Source organism: Gymnoscopelus microlampas, assembly GCF_963454915.1.
Source record: "Gymnoscopelus microlampas genome assembly, chromosome: 1".
NCBI classification, from domain to species: domain Eukaryota; kingdom Metazoa; phylum Chordata; class Actinopteri; order Myctophiformes; family Myctophidae; genus Gymnoscopelus; species Gymnoscopelus microlampas.
In genome coordinates, this window is record NC_139962.1 from 47,647,656 (window position 1) to 47,662,675 (window position 15,020).

Genomic DNA, 15,020 nt, shown 5'->3' on the forward strand with positions numbered 1-15,020 from the left:
ACGCTCCGCTCTGAGACGCTCTGCTCCGCTCCGCTCTGAGACGCTCTGCTCCGCTCCGCTCTGAGACGCTCCGCTCTGAGACTTTCCGCTCTGAGACGCTCTGCTCTGCTCCGCTCCGCTCTGAGACGCTCTGCTCCGCTCCGCTCTGAGACGCTCCACTCTGAGACGCTCCGCTCTGAGAGTGCCCCGCTCTGAGACGCTCTGCTCTGAGACGCTCTGCTCCGCTCCGCTCTGAGACGCGCTGAGACGCTCTGCTCTGCTCCGCTCCGCTCTGAGACGCTCTGCTCTGAGACGCTCCGCTCTGAGAGTGCTCCGCTCTGAGACGCTCTGCTCTGAGACGCTCTGCTCCGCTCCGCTCTGAGACGCTCTGCTCCGCTCCGCTCTGAGATGCTCCGCTCTGAGACGCTCTGCTCCGCTCCGCTCTGAGACGCTCCGCTCTGAGACGCTCTGCTCTGAGACGCTCTGCTCTGAGACGCTCTGCTCTGCTCTGAGACGCTCCGCTCTGAGACCGCTCCGCTCTGAGACTCTCTGCTCTGAGACGCTCCGCTCTGAGACGCTCTGCTCCGCTCCGCTCTGCTCCGCTCCGCTCTGAGGCGCTCTGCTCTGAGACGCTCTGCTCTGCTCCGCTCCGCTCTGAAACGCTCTGCTCCGCTCTGCTCTGAGACGCTCTGCTCTGCTCCGCTCCGCTCTGAGACGCTCCGCTCTGAGACGCTCTGCTCCGCTCCGCTCTGAGACGCTCTGCTCCGCTCCGCTCTGAGACGCTCCGCTCTGAGACTTTCTGCTCTGAGACGCTCTGCTCTGCTCCGCTCCGCTCTGAGACGCTCTGCTCTGAGACGCTCTGCTCCGCTCCGCTCTGAGACGCTCCGCTCTGAGACGCTCCGCTCTGAGAGTGCTCCGCTCTGAGACGCTCTGCTCTGAGACGCTCTGCTCCGCTCCGCTCTGAGACGCTCTGAGACGCTCTGCTCTGCTCCGCTCCGCTCTGAGACGCTCTGCTCTGAGACGCTCCGCTCTGAGAGTGCTCCGCTCTGAGACGCTCTGCTCTGAGACGCTCTGCTCCGCTCCGCTCTGAGACGCTCTGAGACGCTCTGCTCTGAGACGCTCCGCTCTGAGACGCTCTGAGACGCTCCGCTCTGAGACGCTCCGCTCTGAGACGCTCTGCTCCGCTCCGAGACGCTCCGAGACGCTCCGCTCTGAGACGCTCCGCTCCGCTCTGAGACTGCTCTGCTCTGAGACTGCTTTGCTCTGAGACGCTCTGATCTGAGACGCTCTGCTCTGAGACGCTCTGCTCCGCTCCGCTCTGAGACGCTCCGCTCTGAGACGCTCCGCTCTGAGACGCTCTGCTCCGCTCTGAGACGCTCCGCTGACGCTCTGCTCTGAGACGCTCCGCTCTGCTCTGAGACGCTCCGCTCTGAGACGCTCTGCTCTGAGACTGCTCCGCTCTGAGACGCTCCGCTCTGAGACGCTCTGCTCCGCTCTGCTCTGAGACGCTCTGCTCTGCTCTGAGACGCTCCGCTCTGAGACTGCTCCGCTCTGAGACGCTCTGCTCTGAGACGCTCCGCTCTGAGACGCTCTGCTCCGCTCCGCTCTGCTCCGCTCCGCTCTGAGACGCTCTGCTCTGAGACGCTCTGCTCTGCTCCGCTCCGCTCTGAAACGCTCTGCTCCGCTCTGCTCTGAGACGCTCTGCTCTGCTCCGCTCCGCTCTGAGACGCTCCGCTCTGAGACGCTCTGCTCCGCTCCGCTCTGAGACGCTCTGCTCCGCTCCGCTCTGAGACGCTCCGCTCTGAGACTTTCTGCTCTGAGACGCTCTGCTCTGCTCCGCTCCGCTCTGAGACGCTCTGCTCTGAGACGCTCCGCTCTGAGACGCTCCGCTCTGAGAGTGCTCCGCTCTGAGACGCTCTGCTCTGAGACGCTCTGCTCCGCTCCGCTCTGAGACGCTCTGAGACGCTCTGCTCTGCTCCGCTCCGCTCTGAGACGCTCTGCTCTGAGACGCTCCGCTCTGAGAGTGCTCCGCTCTGAGACGCTCTGCTCTGAGACGCTCTGCTCCGCTCTGCTCCGCTCCGCTCTGAGACGCTCTGAGACGCTCTGCTCTGAGACGCTCCGCTCTGAGACGCTCTGCTCTGCTCCGCTCTGAGACGCTCTGCTCTGAGACGCTCCGCTCTGAGACGCTCTGCTCTGAGACGCTCTGCTCCGCTCTGAGACGCTCCGCTCTGCTCCGCTCCGCTCTGAGACTGCTCTGCTCTGAGACTGCTTTGCTCTGAGACGCTCTGCTCTGAGACGCTCTGCTCTGAGACGCTCTGCTCCGCTCCGCTCTGAGACGCTCCGCTCTGAGACGCTCCGCTCTGAGACGCTCTGCTCCGCTCTGAGACGCTCCGCTGACGCTCTGCTCTGAGACGCTCCGCTCTGCTCTGAGACGCTCCGCTCTGAGACGCTCTGCTCTGAGACTGCTCCGCTCTGAGACGCTCCGCTCTGAGACGCTCTGCTCCGCAGAGCGGAGCGTCTCAGAGCAGAGCGTCAGCGGAGCGTCTCAGAGCGGAGCAGAGCGTCTCAGAGCGGAGCGTCTCAGAGCGGAGCGTCTCAGAGCGGAGCAGTGTCTAGCAAATATAATAGTTTAAGATAGTATACTGATGATAATATGGTACACTGAAAAGTAAAATATAGTAATGTTGACTAATGTGCACATCATCATGTTTCTATAGAGAGAGAGACAGTTATCATCTAAAGTGATTGTCCACATGAAGGGCAACACAAACCACCATTCTGAATAAAAAGGTAGGCCATATCTTATGTCATACTGGAATATTAGGCATTGACTAGGCAGCCTCCCGATTGATTTGAACAGATTGATTTGAACAGATTGATTTGAACAGATTGATTTGAACAGATTGATTTGAACAGATTGTATCTAGCTGTAAAGTAGGGGATGGATCTAATGACGGTGAGAAGACCTTCTCTTTTGATTTGGCTTATGATTCAGCTGGAGGAAGCCCTAATTTTGCATCCCAGGAAAGGGTAATCAAACCCTAATATCCCATGTGTCTTAGTGACTGAGAGAATGTTTCCTTAATTCATATTCAGGAGTTGGTGTATTAGAAGTGCGGTATGGGCATATTTGCAACTAAATGTTCCTTACTTGAACAAACATTCAAACTCACTTCTCTTGACCATCAGATCTTTTCAAGATTTGGGTGTTGACATCCTTAAAGCAGCCTTTGACGGTTTCAATGCTTGTGTTTTTGCCTACACAGGCACTGGAAAATCCCACACTATGATGGGAAATGAGGTAAGGCCTCCTTCCATATTCCACGTTCTATGCGAGATGTGTATTTATACTGACATCCAAAAGCTGCTTTCTCTTCTTGTTTCTTTAAACATCCTCATACGATGTGCTTTGAATAGGATAATGCTGCCTTAAATGCTAATAATTTGACAGTCACAACAATCGCCCAAGCGCACAGTGTATCTGTCCCTGAGCTATTCACCCAGTGAACACCTCAAGTACACACCCATCTTTTATGGCAACATCTCAGCAGCTGTACCTCCTCTTCTGCCAGTGGTTTTAAACTTGGGGACCCAGGGTTGGCCAGCAAAATGATTGATAGTTATTATTACGCATGCAAGTACAATAAATACAACTAGAGGACATACAAGAATGGTTTTGATCAGCGTTTCACTGTTATCTCTATGCCTACAATATATAGGCCGTAAAGGAATTCTGGACCAAGTGACAGACCATATCAGACCAAATCATGTGTAACAATAAACATGTTATTGGATTGGGGTCTTACTCCCAGAGATGAAATAAATCTAATGGGATTCCATGGCCTAATCTAATGCATTTTAGAATCACTGTCTTATGCTGTGCCGTCTCTACACAAATCAGAAAATATGATGATGGAAGCTATGGGGCCACCTTTCTTTTATCACCTTGCACGGCATCAGAATCTTTTTATATGGCTGATGAGATTATCTGCTTGTCTACCAGGAGACATATGCAAGGTCATCAGCAGAGCTGCTGTCAACATCCTAGATAATTATACAGCTCTTAATACGTACTATCTGTTACGTGGTAATTAAAACAAGAAGGCACACAAATCGGAGTAGAATTGCTTTCACGCTTCAGTAACCCCGCATCAGATGAGCCAGTGTTTGTGTTGTTCAGCAGGCTTTGCATGTACCAACTTTTGGTGCCCATTAAGGGAACACAGTAGGAGCAAAATGCTTTTGTCCTTTCAAAGTATGTTGACAGAATGTTTTGTGATTTTGGGCCTATGTGTACTTACTGTTCTCTCTTTTTATGTACCAGAGGGATAAAGGCTTAATCCCATCCACGTATCAGTGAAGGCTTGTTCAAGATGTCACAGAGAGACGAGAGTGATGCTGTGTCATTTCGTGCCGAAGTCAGGTACTGTAACTAAGGGCTTGTCACACAGTGTGTGAGTTTATGTTCCAGGTTTTCTTTATGAGGCCACAAATCTGGGAATCTGTCTTGAAATGATGAGGCAAGTCGGGCAAACACGTGAGCCATCTAAATATTAAAGCTAGTCTTTTTGTATTGGAATAGGGCACCACCATTAATTTCTCCAGGTCTCCGAGTTATGACACACACACACACACACACACACACACACACACACACACACACACACACTCACACTCACACTCACACATAAAGTTGGGTCAGAGGTTCTGAATTGGCATCCAGGGAGTGTGTGTGCACAGTTTCGGAGCGACCGGGCCAACGGTGCCGGAGATTAGCTGCTAACGGACGGACAGGACGGACGGATGGACACACGGACGGACGGACAGGGGGTAAAACATACTCTCTCGCCATGCCGGAGACAAGAAGCTCAGTGCTTAATGAGTCTTCCAGTTTAGTAGACCTTGTACTGTGAATTTGTACTGGTTCAATGTGTCAGTGGTGTAAAGTAACTAAGTACATTTACTTAAGTACTGTACTTAAGTACAATGTTGGGTATTTGTGCGTTATTTGAGTATTCCAAACTTCCAATGCTTTTACCTCTACTCCACTACATATTGGATCCAAATATTGTTTTTTTACTCCACTAATTTTTTTTTTTTAGTTACTTTGCAGCTATACATTATAATATTATAAAACATGCATTAAACACTTTAGCCCTGTGTGTGTGTGTGTGTGTGTGTGTGTGTGTGTGTGTGTGTGTGTGTGTGTGTGTGTGTGTGTGTGTGTGTGTGTGTGTGTGTGTGTGTGTGTGTGTGTGTGTGTGTGTGTGTGTGTGTGTGTGTGTGTGTGTGTGTGTGTGTGTGTGTGTTTCCCCCATTTCATGCCATTTACATATAGGACCTTATCTCGGAGCTACATAGCAGAGGGAGAGGTTCTAAATGGGGCTAGATTATTTCCCCTCGAGCCTCGAACCAGAGGCATAGTACCGTAACAAACCGGCAGATGGAGGTAAATGTTTTTGTTTTTATTTTCACATGTGGAGTTTCCGGGTCATTGATAGCGTTGCCATGTTGCCTTTTTATAAGCGACTTTGGACTTATTTTTCTGTAAAGTTGCTTGTAAGGACAACGGCACATTAATATGTATTTGTCCTGCGTATCCCCATCTGAAAATATATCGTGACGCGTTGTGAGCTTGTAGATCTGCTATTTCAAATAGCCGTATAGCCTAGTCGCTTCTTTTGGGCTTGTTTTCATAGACCTGGTTGCTTGTTTCCCTCGCAGAATCTGGCAACACTGATGAGCGGGTCCATTCGATTTAGTAAACAGAACAAGCCTGTTGACGTGAGTGAATTCAACAGCTCAACGTACATACAACTTACTTATAATGTAGCCTTATTATTAGGTTTACCGACGCCTTCCATGTGTTTATGGTGATTCTAAACCATCACACTTGATTTGGAACCTTTTTGTCTCTATAAGCTTGCTCGCTGGCTAATAACAGTTAGCATGGAGACTAGCCATGGTTCACATGTATGACAGTCATGTTTCAGGGCTACATGGAGACCAGACTCTGCTAAGCTGTGTTTAATGTGACGGTATGAACAGTGGTGGAGAAAGCACTTAAGGTAAAAGTATCAATACTGCAGTGTAGAAATACTCTGTTATAATAAGAGTCCGGAATAATAAATATACTTGAGAGTAAATGTACAAAAAGTATTGGTATAAAAATGTACTTAAAGTACCAAAAGTAAAAGTACTCGTCATACAGAATGTCCCGTTTTTTTTACAAGTTATCATAATATGATAACTTGTAAAAACGTGACATACATAATAATTTATGTATAAAAAATATTTTGAAAATAGCACATCTACAAGCTCACAGTGAGCTGAGCTTGTAGATTGTATATTTTCAAATGGCCGAAATGTATATTGGGCTCAAGTGAAAAAATCTACAAAGTAACTACAACTAAAGTTTTCAAATAATGGTAGTGGAGTAAAAAGTACAATATTTGCCTCTGTGATGTAGTGGAATAAAAGTACTGAAAATTGCAAATACTCCAGTAAAGTAAAAAGAAAATACCTCAAAATGGTACTTATGTACAGTACTTAAGTAAATGTACTTAACTTTAAATGTAGTTACTTTACACCACCGGGTAAGCTGTGTTTAATGTGATGGTATGAAGTGGTGGAATTTGAAAGTAGCTTTTACTGGGTACGTTTACTTAAGTACTGTACTTAAGTACTTCTTTACATTACTTGAGATTGTACCTTCACTCTAGTCAGAGTTTGAATACAGACTTTTACTTGTAAACAGAGTAATTCTAAGGTTTTCAGCCATTCTGCTCCCAGTATTTTCTGTCTCTACTCAGGATTCTGTCATTCTGCTCATTACTGGTTCTGACTTACATTTAGCTGTAAGCACTAAGTTGTACAAAGTTCCATTGACAGCCATTCATGAAACAGGAAAGTCCTGACTGTATTTCTATTAAATGACGATAATGCACCTGTATGGATAGTGCGGGTTGTCTCTGTCTCTTTGTCTGGAAACATTTAAATACAATCCATCGTTGTCATGTTATAAGCAACTTTCTGTCAAGAAACTCCATGCAGCCATCGCTCGTTGTAGATCACTCAATGTCCTGCGTACCACCCGTTTTTGGAAATTGCACATAATTATGCAGGACTTGGAATGGTTTACAACGAGCGCTTCCAAACTTGAGATGGGGGTCCGGGGGGAACAGCAAAAACCACACCTCCATTATATGTGCTTGACGTGGATAGAGGGAGCACTCGTTTTGGTTCACGTGATAGCATATTATGTTATAGTAAGATTTTGTGTTTAAATCTTAAATTCAGTGTTTTTTTTTAAAAGCTTTTGAAGTGCTGAATCCCAAGTTTGATCTCTACTTGGGAAAAGAGACTTACATTTTCCAGTCATGCTTTTATCACGGGTGAAACTGGTCTGATATTCCACCCTAATTGGTATTAAAATGTTAACAGTGACAGTCATGCTGCTACTATTTTAAACGGTACTTCCCTCTCCTGTCCTGTAGAGGTGCTGACTGTTGTGACATCACTTAGCCAGACTAGCGACCACCACAGCTGCAAAGAAGGCGAAGAAGCCGGAGTAGGAGCCTCAGGCTGCGGTGATGGAGGAGGAGGAAGAGGAGGTGTATGTGGTGGAGGAGGTATTATTTGTAATTATTGCTTTTTCTCTTGAAATGTAGCACTTTGAGATATGGTTCAAATATAAAGTACGTTACAAATAAAATGTATTCTTCTTATTATTATTAGGTGTTGGATCGACAGGTGATGAATGGAAGGGTGAAGTACCTCCTCAAATGGAAAGGTTTCTCAGAGTGAGTTCAAGCCTCCTTTTCTCCTCTCATGATAAGCACTAATCTCTGAGTGGAACAAACTCCTTCCTGTCTTTCGACCAGATGCACTCGATGCATATTAAGCAAAGTTCCTTGATATATTGCCAAGATAGCCAATTCCACACCTCAGTACAGAATGGTACACACACTTCCGGTATCCTAAGTGGACACAGTCACTCCATGTGAACATCAGAACTCGCGAACGCCCTGTGATCGCTGTTGATGGATCTCGAGAGATTGTGTTGCGGTCAGGCCTGGAATTTCATCATTTTAGGGACTAGGCCTCTTGACCTTTGCCAAATGCCAGGGGAGGAAGGCCATCAGTCAAAAAAATATATTTTAAGTCCTGGAAAAATAATTAATTAATGAATATGTATTTGTAATACTTAGTATGGTAACGGTCAATGAAATAAAATAAACAAAAAGCTATTTATTTCACCAAATAGTTTATTGGTATTTCAATTACCAATATTTGTAGTAAGTCTTGAGTCAAAAGTTCATAAGCTCTCAGCCGTGGACTAATCAGAGTCACTGGATTCATTTGGAGATAGGGAGTCAGTCCCCAAATTAAGGACGCCAGGTTGAAAGTGGTTAAAATTGGGACTCATTGGCTGCATAATTGCAAATACCGTTGTCATAAAAAAATAAAATAAGGGTCGATTATATCACCCAAACCGGGCTCTAGATGAAACTTGGTTTCTATAAGCCTGGTGTCTGTGTGTGCAGTGAGGACAACACGTGGGAACGAGAAGAACGCCTGAACTGTCCCGAGCTGATCGCTGAGTACATGCGGAAACGCAAAGAGACAGAAGAGAAGAAGAGGAATACAGACAGAGGAGAGTTGAGAAGAAGCAAGAGGAAGAATGTCATGGTGAGAAAGAGGGGATATAGGAGGAGGAGGGGATTGTAGGGTGGCAGAGGAGAGAAATCCAGCAGGAGGTCCTGCTAGGATATAACAGTGGTTCTGAAACATTTTTATGTCAAGGACCCAGTGGACCCCCATCTGAAATGAGGGTTGTGTTAAACATTAACAAAATGAGTCCAAAGTTTTCAAACTATTCCAATATTTTTTCCAAATGTTTGGAAAATAGCCGATTTACAAGCCCACGATGCGACTGATTATGAGCTAGTAAATCAGCTATTTTAGAATGGCCAAAGTATAAAATAGGGTTAAAGTGGTTAAACTGATTGTCTTGTTAAACACACAAGTGTTCATTAAAGGCGCTATATAAATTCAAGCTATTATTAAAGACTTTTGCGAGGTGATTGAGGGTGAGAGGCTGCAAGGGCTCCAAATGGTATAAAATGAACGCAGCAGCACTTTTAAGATTATTCATTCATGACACTTCACATCACTTTTTAAACTCTTACTGCCCTTACTGACAGTCATACCCGTCAAAGTCATACTTTGACGGGTATCCTGATGTCTGAATATATTAATACCCAGCAACCAGATTAGCTATCTTTAACAGGCAGGTAAGGCAATATGATGTTGAATAACATGAATCAACACATAACCATTATGTTCTCTTTCAAAGGTTAACAGGCAGACAAGGAGCAACAGTGTCCAAGACAAGGTGACCACCAGGGACTTGCTTGACCTCTTCATTGAAGAAGCAACACCGGTGGTGGTTGACGCTGGAGAAAAACTGCCACAAGCGGCCGACCAAGAATCAACTGAGCCATCAGACCGGTGTTCTGAGTGCCAAAAGTTGTACCAAACAGCCAAGAAGAAAAGTCAGCTGAAAAACAAACTCTTGGATAATGGTGAGCACTGTTTTGCCCAGTATCATATTAGAATGATGGGACAACCTCAGCCAAATAGTGGTAACATTTTGTTGGGCCAGTTTCTCTGCCGTTATATACTGACGGATACCCAAACTTCACCTCACTGTAGTCTGGAATGTTTGGGTTTTTTATCAGCCTGTCGACAAAAAGCATTTATTTTTGTGACATTGGGCTCTGATTTGTTCACCAGATCCTACTTCCTTGACATGTGACCAGTGGTTCCTGCAGATGAAGCGGAGCACAAGAAGACTACACAACGTGAACTTGTAAATATGTGCACTAGAAATAAGATTGATGGGATTGGTGTTGGTCGATTTCTGGTAAATCGGCAGCAGCTTTATTAACTTCTATTCAGGACTCCTCGGGAGTGGGACCACCACATCATAAAGCGTGTCAACGAAATATTCAGAGAGAAACAGCAGAAGGGCGAGAAGGACCAATCAACCTGTGCCAGACAACACGCGTTCCTAAAGAGGTATGGATGATGTGTACGTGTGAACCTGCAATGCACTGGTGTCCCATTTTATTTTTTTGCGTTTAATTCTGAGCAGAATACCTTTATGGCCAACTGTTTAACAAGAACAAATATGGGATTCCATATATTCAATAAGAAACAGTAGATAGGAGAGAGGGACAAACAACCTGTTCTAGATAACGCACTTTCCTAAAGAGGTAACAAACGCACACTTTTTTTTTTCTTCTCATTGTTAGCATTGACAATACAGTACATAAGAAAACATTCAAAGATAAGGCAGTCATCGTACCATGTCCAGATAGGCAAAGCAATCCACTGCTCTAAAAACTTTGCCCCTGCTGAAAACCATGCTACCGAAGCAAGCTACCACATTGCTTGTTGCATTGGATTTGCTGACCGTCTTCGTATCAATGTATCTCTGTGGGCAGATATTATCACACCATATATGAATAGAACAAATGTGCAGTAGGGGATATTCACTAATATCAAATGTTGACAAAGCAAACAAAGCAAAAGAAAAATGGTGTTCTTCTTGGAATAGAACTGAATACCAACTGTCACTTCTAGAAACCTTAAGTGCTGTACGGTGGTCATTAAAAGGGGGAGGAAGACAAGGAAGAGGAGGAAAAAGCTGTCCAGAGACGTCGCCCAAGACAGGAGTCTCAGCAAGCAGCCACGCTCAGATGACAGCGGCCTTTACAGCGGCCCCAGCCTTTACAGTGGCCCCAGCCTTTACAGTGACCCCAGCCTTCACAGCGACCCCAGCCTTCACAGTGACCCCAGCCTTCACAGTGACCCCAGCCCTCACAGTGACAGCCATGAACCAAGCAGCATCAGCTCAAGTAGCAAACCTAAGTGCATTGAGGAGGAACAGTCTAATGATGAATGCTTTGTGGTGATCCCCACTTCTCTAACCTATGACAGAACCGTCCAGCTGACAACGTCCCCACCCAAACAGAGCGCAGCAAAGAGGGAGCGTTTCAAAGTGTTATTTCATAAGGCATTATCAAACTTCTCAGGTACGATTGAGAAGTACGAGAGCGCGTGAGATCATTCAGCTTTTATTTTATTTCCTTATTCTGCCTTCGGTTGTGTCTTTTGGATCCCTGTAAGGAGAAATATATGTGTACATCTGACAATATAATATTTTTTAGTTTCTTTGTAAGAGTTACTAGAGATATTTGGAAAAAATAGACAGAAAAATATTGAGAGAAAAATCATTGGTAGAAGTTATGCTGAGGTTCGATTTAACAACCTAGACTTCAGTACAATTAACAAACAAAAGAAATCCCCAACGTGATTGCCTGAAACTTTAAATGTTCTTCCACAAGCAAGACTTTGATTCTTGGAGGATGGCTTTCTAACACAACTATTCTCCCCAAACCTCCCTTGTGTGTAATTATGAACGTGTTTCCATAGAAACGGCTCCTTGGTTTTTAAAAGCTGCTTTGAACGTGTATCTTTGATAAAAGTGGACTTCTCAGTTAGGAGTTTTTTGTTCTCTGATTTCACGCTCAGACATTTGATGTAGTGAATGTGGAAAAGTAGGCCCCTTTTACAGTATGACGATGTAAAAATAAATGGAGTCTGTGCGCTGTAAAGTAACTTGCTCCCAGTCAATAGCTTTGACCAACAAGGTCTACTATAGAATCAGTCTGATCCTTTTAAAGGTGTAGCTCCAATCTCTCTATGTTGGTAGTATAGATGTCTCTACTAATAAACACTTTAGGAATGTGTTAATCAATAAGTTCTAGTTTGAATGTCAGTGACGCTGATTTGAAATCAGTTAACAGTGTTATTTATTTCCTCAAATTATATATTTTTTGTATGCACAGGACCTTTGAGCTGTTTTTATTGTGCGAATAAATAAAACAAACTAAATAAAACAAAACAAAAAATAGGGACGTCAATACATTTATTTTCCTGCTTGTGTGCTTCTGTTTTATATCGAGCATAAGTGGTTAATAATATCCACCAAAAGATGATGGAGGCACATGTCTAAGAAGTATTTGTGTGAATAGATAGACAATCCGTGTGTAAATGTGTGATCTAAATATTTTATACCTTCCACAAATACAAAATAATTTAATATTTGTAAACTCACATGAATATTTTGCAAATATAAATACACAAACACATTTCACAAGAAAATATCTGAGAAAGAATACATTAAATAATTATGAATACGTTAAAAGCACTTGTGAATATCTGACTATTATTTTTTTTCAAGATATTTTTATTAGGTTTTAATGCAAGGCCCAGGGGCGAGTATACTGCACATACATATCATCATTTTCATAGTTGTATCACAAAAGGGCAAACAAAATGTACATCTGATCTTCTCATTCATTAATTCAGTTTTTATATGTAAATCTAAAAGGCAGATTTGCATATTATGGTCCACACCAGAGCCTTGTATTGGTCCACACTTGTGAGAGCAGTAGTGAGAGTATAGTATGTGGATCCAAGAAGGAGGAAGAAGGTGTTTGGCTACATCTAGAGGGAAAAGTAGGGACTACATCGTTAACAGATCAGAACAGGATGGACAGCTGCAACCCTGCTAAATGTGAAACCTGAATCTCATCTTATCTAACCTTAAAGGGATAGCTCACCCCAAAAAAAAATAAAAAAATCTATCGATGAGTCACCCCATGGGGACTTGAATTCATGGATATTTTTTAGTTTTTGTCGCATTCCTAAACAAATAATTTGATGACCAGCTAACCGGTAGGCAGCGGTTCCGGTAGGAGACACAAAGAAGACTATATTATTGGCTTAGGAATGCGACAAAAAAAAGAATCCATGAATTCAAGTCTCTGACTAATCGATAGAAAAAAAGTCATTTTGGAAGTGAACTATCCCTTTAAACCTAAGGTTAACCCTTGCCCTAACCTTTAATTTAAACGGGGTGTAAGCAATATTCATTTTTGTTTAAATAAGTATGAAATAGCTCTAGATACCCATAGTAATCATTGTAATAGATTTTTTGTTCAAACGGGTGTCTCTGTCTCTCCATCTCTAGTAAAAATATTTTTGATATAAATTTCATCCTATCAGGGGAGAGAACTTATACAGGATTAACAATTGAATTTGGAAGTGAAACAAAATAAATAGATAAAGAGTCGATAAAACTGGAATTGGAACACTAAGCTTATAAATGGGTTCTCTCTCTTGATTGGATGAAATTGGTGACCCACCTGAAAATGCATTTTCTATTTAATAAAGAGCAGGAACCCTGTTACTGAAAACACTATACTATATATATATATAGAGCTTTAACTTTTTAACAAAAACAAAAACTATCACTTGCTTACAGTATCTTTAATACTAATTCTAACCCTCTTTCATAACAATGGACATTAGAATAGCAAAGGAATAACAGTCTAATCCTCAATTAGACAAAGAACAAAAGCAGAGTTATATGCGTGAAAATAAAAACATTGGAAAACGTTTATACATGAATTGAATAACAAGACCATCACACTCACTTAGACATTGGCAAAAAAATATTTGTACAATAAATTGAATTTGACATCTATTTCAAATTCCTTGGTAATTTCTGCATCAACTGGTCTTTAAGTTAAAGGGTTGACCCCCCCAGGTGTTAAGTGACCTGGCTGGAAGAACAACTGGCAACCATAACAGCAGGGTTCCTTCCTTAAACTATTTAGAATGGAAGTGTTCACTTCACTCTGGTTGACACCTTGTTGTTATGGTGACAATGGGGTCACTCAGATGGCTTGTTTAATCAGCGCTCCCTCTTTGTAGTTTTTTTTTAGTACAAGTCAAATATAACACATTAAAACACAACCTTATGATACCTGATTTCCTAAAATCGCAATATGTGACTTAATTAAAAAGGAAATTTGACCTACTAAGCCAAAATTATATCATTGTGTGCAGGAGTTGTTTTGTTTTTCTCTGTCTCAAAATATTGTCCATACAGAAATATATAGAATGGATTAGCATTTATGGGTATCCATTTTTGCATCTGCTATGAAATTGTAACCCTAGATCCACTGATCTTTTTTGACTAGTTTACACGGATAATGAATTACTTGAACAATTGATGTATTTCTTCTAAAGCAGTGGTTCTCAACCAATTTCTGGATCGGGGCCCACTTGAAAATCTTACATTTTCAGAGCATGTTTATTTTAATGATCAATCAATCGATTGTGCTGCGGCTTGGAGCAAAGGAACTAACATAATTAGTTAACATAATAATTCAAGTTGCTATTTATCGGTATCACAATTAATAGATTTTTAAATTAATTTTAAGAAATTGTTTTTTACATTATATATATTTTTTACATGTTATATTATCATAAATATCGTAGTGTTTTGCCAATTATTTGGGGTCCCACTTGCAATATCCTCATGGCCCACAGGTTGAGATTCACTGTTCTAAAGAATCCCTCACTTTGTTAATTTTATGTTAATGTACAAATGAACTGGCAGCTTTTGTAAGGTAGAAGTCTATGGTGCGCTCTGAAATCAGAATAGGAAGCTATTTTGATTAATTAAAAACATAAATCAGATTAACAGATTAACAAGACAAATTGGTATGATAAATTCATTTTATTTTCTGTGACCATCACATTGTGGAAAAAGTAATAAATATACATTGCAGTAAGAAAAATACAAAAAATATATAAATATAAAGATATACTGTACATTATTTTTTAAATAAATTAACAAGAACAAGTTTAACAAGTTTTGTTCTTGTCCTATAATGTCTTTCTTGAGAGTTCATTGTTGCAATGAATGTTGACAGGAGGAGCCAGTCCTCCTGACACTGGCAATGTCCAGTAGCACTGTTCAGAGAATATTGGTGTCTACTGCAGGTGTTGCTGCTGGTTCAGTTGTGGTAGCCAGTACTGCTGGTGGTTAACCGGTCCAGTATAACTTGCCACATTGCAGACCGGATAAGAGTGCTGTAGAGCGGAGATCTGGCTGT

The 15,020-nt window shown here is 43.0% G+C and overlaps 1 protein-coding gene across 1 annotated transcript; it reads left to right on the top strand.

The window, feature by feature from the left end:
- Nucleotides 1-5,765: 5,765 nt before the first annotated feature.
- On the top strand, nt 5,766-11,894 carry LOC311047755 (uncharacterized protein). The gene is made up of 8 exons (XM_084060599.1): nt 5,766-6,047; nt 7,476-7,610; nt 7,717-7,781; nt 8,526-8,670; nt 9,338-9,566; nt 9,778-9,853; nt 9,943-10,062; nt 10,630-11,894. Exons 2-8 carry the CDS (start codon nt 7,572-7,574, stop codon nt 11,108-11,110), a joined length of 1,155 nt encoding a protein of 384 aa, XP_083916725.1. The 5' UTR covers nt 5,766-6,047; nt 7,476-7,571; the 3' UTR covers nt 11,111-11,894.
- The last annotated feature ends 3,126 nt before the right edge of the window (nt 11,895-15,020 follow it).